This window comes from Limulus polyphemus, unplaced genomic scaffold (genome assembly GCF_000517525.1).
Source record: "Limulus polyphemus unplaced genomic scaffold, Limulus_polyphemus-2.1.2 Scaffold5273, whole genome shotgun sequence".
In the NCBI taxonomy this organism is placed as follows: Eukaryota; Metazoa; Arthropoda; class Merostomata; order Xiphosura; family Limulidae; genus Limulus; species Limulus polyphemus.
Window position 1 is genome coordinate 35439 of NW_013670883.1, and position 6346 is coordinate 41784.

The 6346-nt window shown below is 38.1% G+C and overlaps 1 protein-coding gene across 1 annotated transcript; it reads right to left on the reverse strand.

The window, feature by feature from the left end:
* Positions 1–2183: 2183 nt before the first annotated feature.
* LOC106472357 (actin-3) lies at positions 2184–5900 on the reverse strand. Its single transcript, XM_013932995.2, has 5 exons — positions 5749–5900; positions 4435–4569; positions 3856–4095; positions 3432–3678; positions 2184–3015 (listed from the first exon to the last, which is right to left on the reverse strand). Exons 2-5 carry the CDS (start codon positions 4558–4560, stop codon positions 2498–2500), a joined length of 1131 nt encoding a protein of 376 aa, XP_013788449.1. The 5' UTR covers positions 4561–4569; positions 5749–5900; the 3' UTR covers positions 2184–2497.
* Positions 5901–6346: the final 446 nt, after the last annotated feature.

Here is a 6346-nt window from a genome sequence, read left to right on the forward strand (position 1 = left end):
TAGATTAGAGAAAAAAATTAAGAAAAAGTACTTGGAAGTTCAGTTATCTCTCAATAGATGAAGAAAAAATTAAGAAAAAATACTTGTTTCTTTCTATTGGTATTATCTTATTCAGTAAAAGATTTCTCAACCATAATATTTTAATAGAAATTTCAATAATTAGATCCGTGTAGTGCCTATTAATGTTAGCCCCCCCAAAAAGAGTAATAGTTGGGAGTGTCATTGTTGCTTTAATAAATGCACTACACAATCGGTTATCTGCGCTCTCTCCACTACGTGGAATCGAACCTTGGATTTTAGTGTTGTATGTCCGTAAACTAACCGCTGATCCATCGTGGGGCTGAAGATGTTACAAGCATATTAGAAATGTAATGTTAATTTATACCATTAGATGGCAGCACTTTCCATTTTAATTATTGAAGAACTATTAAATTTTGTTATCTCAATAAAGATAGCAATGGAGCGTTATATTAAAGGACCTGCGTATTTCATAATCATCAAACGAAAATTTTGTGTTGGCTTCTAAAGAAACGATGTACACAATAATTCTAGCAATAAACTATTTATTAATAGTGTTCTTTTGTTGTTTAGCACAAAACTGTACTCTGCCTAATACGGGTATCGAAACCAGATTTTTAGCGTTATAAGCTCTCAGACTCACTCATTAGCCACCTGGGGTGCAGTTGTCTATCTAATTATTATTTTTTTTAAATTACTAATGCAAAGAACGTTATTTTCAAGAGTTTGTGCTTTGAGAAACGGTCGAAAAATATCGAATTCAGATATTCCAACATAATTTTTTTCTGTTTAAAAGATTTTATTTTCTTGATGGCTATAAGTTTATAAACTCTTAGATTAAAAAGCATTATATTACAACGGATACGGAATTTGACGCACATCCATATAAGGAAAATTCTATGACGTCATCAAGCTAGACCTATTCAGACTTTCGGTAAGCAGTTATTTCTCGCCGACAGGAAATAAAGAAGTTATTTTCATTTTGTCAATGTAACCTAAAAATCACGATATAATTATTCAGTATATTTTAATGTGTCCAAAATAAATATTGATAAATTCAGGAATTTGCTCAGGTCGTTCGAAGTTCCTAGAGCCAGGAGTTTTATCTCATTGTTGTCAGAGAGAGAGATTTTTGGTATATTTGTCAGATTTACGTCCAAACGTTCTCTTAAAATATAAAAATTTTCAATCGAAAAATTGTTTATAATACATACCGTTATTTCGTTACTATTTACAAAAGCGACCTCCAGTGGCCTTCTACTGCTAGAATGCGGGTTTCGATAGCCGTGGTGGGGAGAACACAGATAGCCCCTTTGCGGATCTTTGTGCTTAGCAACAAAAATTTACAAAAACTTATTTTTGATTATAGTTTATCATTATTATTTAATTGTGATTATGTTCTTAAAACGTCAAAATGGTTGATTTTGATTTTACGATTAAGTCATATCTTGGGATTAGAGAAACCTTGGAGTTACAAAGTAACACATCCGTTTTTATATTTGCGATTTCAAGAAACGGATGTAACTTGCACTCAAACTGTAATGTTCACTTTTTATACAGTTATCTTATTATGTTCATAATCTTTTTTTTACCCCAAAAGAAAAAAAAAAAAAAGTAATCAGGATGTTCCAAAACAAAATAAAATTTTCAGCTTTATTTATTAAGATCTCAGTAGATGGCGCTCTATAGTCATATTTATAGTTTAGAGTCCAAGTTTATTTATAATTACTCTACTACTGCATTAAACTTAGCTAATTACAACTTATCGTAAATGATGAACTACTGATACAGAATTTGAAAGTTCAATAATGCAAGAGTAATCAATGAAAATGGTCTGTTACTGACGTAATAACAATTTTTGTAAACTTAAATCTCCTCTTTATTTTCATCATACCCGAAAATAAAGGCGTACAAAGCCAATATCTAATTCGGGACGTAAGAAACTACAGAATTCTGTTTTAATACGATTCATTTTTTTTTATTCATAATGTTAACACAAATATTTATGATACATAGTTTACACAATTTGTATAACTTTTTGAAAAAATAAAATAATTCGAATACCGTAAAGCAAATTATTTGAACTAGCGTAAGAATGAAGAAAAAAAAAAAGTCAGACATGGGAAAAAAATAAATAAATACTGGACGAAATGCAGTCACCCAAGTAATTTTCTTCCCCAAATTTTTATTAAACTTTATTTTTACAGAGAAAAAAAAAGCAGTCTTAAGTGATCGAGATTCGGATGTTTAATAAATATATTTGCTGGGCTAAATGACCAGTGGGTAGTTATGAGAAGTTGAATCTTTGGCCTACAGTTGGTGTAATTCCCGAGTCTCTGGTTGACGGTAAGAGTCCCTGATCCAGGGTTTCTATACCAGCCCGGATCATTTGGGGGAGTGTATCCAAACGAAAGCTGAGGGGACGTCAAGATTAATACAAGAGAAGCGAGAATCACGTGACTAAATAAACCCCCACTCTTTAGAAGCACTTGCGGTGGACAATGCTGGGGCCAGACTCGTCGTACTCTTGTTTGGAGATCCACATCTGCTGGAAGGTGGACAGAGAAGCCAAGATGGATCCGCCGATCCAGACGGAGTACTTCCTCTCGGGGGGAGCAATGATCTTGATCTTCATAGTGCTAGGAGCGAGAGCAGTGATCTCCTTCTGCATCCTGTCGGCGATACCTGGGTACATGGTGGTGCCACCAGACAGAACGGTGTTGGCGTACAGATCCTTACGGATGTCAATGTCGCACTTCATGATGGAATTGTAGGTGGTCTCGTGGATACCAGAAGACTCCATACCCAAGAAGGAAGGCTGGAAGAGGGCTTCGGGGCAGCGGAACCTCTCGTTACCAATGGTGATAACCTGGCCGTCAGGCAACTCGTAGGACTTCTCAAGGGAGGAGGAGGAAGCAGCAGTGGCCATTTCCTGGTCGAAGTCCAGGGCGACGTAGCAGAGCTTTTCCTTGATGTCACGAACGATTTCCCGCTCAGCTGTCAGTGTAAGAAGACAGAAAAAATTGTTAAAGGAAGCCGTCATACTGAAGAGGAAAAAGAAGCTGCTATATGAAAAAAAACAACAACAATTCAAACAGTGATAAATTTTGGTTTCTGTAATCTCTTTGAAATGATTATACATATTTGAAAAGTATTCCGGCATTTGCAGCTACCATTAAAAGCAATAGGCGTAAGGTGTATAAAGGTATTGTTCATTTAAGGCATTATGTGATAATGATTCCTTTTAGTGTGAAAGATTTTTTTTTCTTTTGGAGAGGAGGTAGGGGAATTAGTGTCGGTTACATAGGTAACCGTATTAATCTCTTCAGTGGGCTTGTATCCGAGGTTTTAAGTTAGAAAGAGACTTGATTTAACAAATTATGGCAATGACTTGCAAGGGATCAGAAACGTACCCGTGGTGGTGAAGCTGTAGCCACGTTCGGTCAAAATTTTCATCAGGTAGTCAGTAAGGTCACGACCGGCCAAGTCCAATCGGAGGATGGCATGGGGAAGAGCGTAACCTTCATAGATGGGCACTGTGTGAGAAACACCATCTCCACTGTCCAACACAATACCGGTGGTACGACCGGAAGCGTAGAGGGACAGGACAGCTTGGATAGCTACATACATAGCTGGGGTGTTGAAGGTCTCAAACATGATCTGTCACGGAAAAAAAACATCAAATAAAATGGCTGCAGCAATATTTTTAGAATTTATAAAAATGATTTTTAGTATCACCAATTTTGTGAATCTTACTTGTATAGGTTTAAAGGAGAATAAGAAACAAGTTTTTTTTTTAAAGTTCAAACTCCATTAATAATTATTGATCCGACATACTTGGGTCATCTTCTCCCTGTTGGCTTTAGGGTTAAGGGGTGCTTCTGTCAGGAGAACAGGGTGCTCCTCAGGGGCCACACGAAGTTCATTGTAGAAGGTGTGGTGCCAGATCTTCTCCATATCATCCCAGTTAGTGACGATACCATGTTCTATGGGATACTTCAGGGTTAGGATACCTCTTTTACTTTGGGCCTCATCACCGACATAGCTGTCCTTCTGTCCCATACCAACCATCACACCCTAGTAGAGAAATAGAACTTGTTAAACTTAAAGCACAAATAGTTGATCATTATTCTTCCGGATTTGTTAACAAACATTTTTCTAAACTTAAGAGTTGTAAAACTACGATTGGTAGTAGAGATTTTATTAAATTTGTGTTCCAATACGTCCGCGTCCCCTCCAGAAATGTTTTATATAGAAATTGTTTGAGCAAACTAAGTCGACCGTTCACGTTACAAGTCGTTTGCAACAAAAACCGATTCATTTCTACATAGTTTTTTTTTCAAAAAAGGCTATTTCTTCGTTTCTAATTCTGGTATTTTTGAAATTCACCGAAATAAAAGCTTATTACGAACGTACCTGGTGGCGTGGACGTCCCACGATGGAAGGGAACACAGCACGAGGGGCGTCATCTCCGGCGAATCCGGCTTTGCACATTCCGGAACCATTGTCAACAACAAGAGCGGCAACCTCGTCGTCACACATGATTAGCTACTGTGAAAGAGAAATGAAGTCAAATGAAGATCGAAGACTACACACACAAAAATAATTCAATGTTTTAAACAATCCTCACAGTATATAAACTCCAACAAGTAAACGTTACCAAAGTTACACTGCTAGACAGTGACGTATTGTAAAAAAAAAATAACGGCTTCTTGGGGAATGCTTCCCCCTCCCCCTATCCTATTTAGACGCAAACTAATTCTTCACGTGGACTTTTATAGGCATGTTCATACGATGCTCCCCTAGATGGGCATACCCCATGCGAAACCACATCGGCGGGGGAGATGCCACCGGAAATAGTTCTATCGTCTTACACGTGAGCCAAGTTCGTGCAGTGCACTTTGAATGGTAGGGGTAAAGTCCGTTGGTATCACTCACTACATCCACGACTGCGCGAAAATGTTTGGTTTACTTCGGCTGTTAATTATGAAGTCAGCATTTATGCTAAATGAGACACGTCCTGAAGTTAGTCGATCTAACTTAAGTTTGAAAATTTATTATTTCTCAGTAAATCTTGTAAAAAGTATTCCATATTTAGCGGCACTAAAGCAAGACAGTGATTTTTTTTTTAAACATAAATACGTTTTGGGTCAGGCTTGCGAAAGGGCAGGGTCTACGTTACGTTCAATTAATATTAAGCCTTACCCGAAATGAAGGGAAGACACCCTGGACTCTTAGGATAAAGGGGTGTAACCCCCACAGAATTAACACAATTTAAAAAGCCACACCATATTATAATTTAATTTTTTACAAAAGAAAAGCCAGTAAAATCTACCATTTTCAAGGTAGGTTTGTTCTCTATGTCACTCAGCCCTGTCAAAATAACCAAAGCATAACAAAACTGCTTTGCCTCTAAGGACAAATGTTACTCAAGATAATTTCATACAATTTCATATTTAAAAACAATTTACATAGTATCTCCAAAAGATTCCTAGCATACAAAATAAAGCTTCTGTTAGACGATGTGCCTGGACTTAACCCTTCAGAGTTCTATCATTAATCTGGACTTCAATTGTTAACAAGCCAAAGATAATAGTCGTATCCGTAAGAATAGGAAGCAAGAGATAATGAAATTCTCGGAAATTTTGACTTTTAGATTAATTTAAATTTTTTTCCTTAATTTATCATAGAATCCGAAGTAGGTTCAAGCACAAGCACGGTTCTGCCTACCGGTTAAACAGTAGTTCCCTTCCAACAAACGTCACACTAACAAAGTACTCCTTCTCGACGTGAGCTCGTCTCAGAATGACCGAGGCTCCGCCAGAGCTACTCATTTTGTACCTCACGGGAGCCAAGCTTCTGCATGACGTCATGGGTACTCCTCGGGGGACGTCGCGCATGCTTTTCCCCGCATCCAAGCGTGAGTTCCACACTATGAAAGGAAAAGAGTGTAGCGGCGCCCTAGTACTTCGTCCATATATGGACATAGGGGCTCTGAGGCTAGGCACAGCGGGCGAGGGGGTGAACTGTAGCTATTTCTGTTTTTCCGTCTCACAGCCAAATATGAAAGCCGTCTGCTGCGAACCGAGAACTAGGGCTAGGTGTAACGTTACAACTGTGCTTGTAGTGTGTGAATGGTTTATTTCGGAAATAAGTCCTATAATTAGTTTCGCACCCTTTCCCCTCCCTCCTCCTCCTTCTATGCCCCAGTTTGGTTTCACGCAGGGATTGACACGCGCCAATTTCAAAGTCTTTGCCGGAGTGTGAACGTGCCGGTCACGAGCCACGCGCCTCACCCAACAAATAAATGAAGATAAGTTTATTCTAA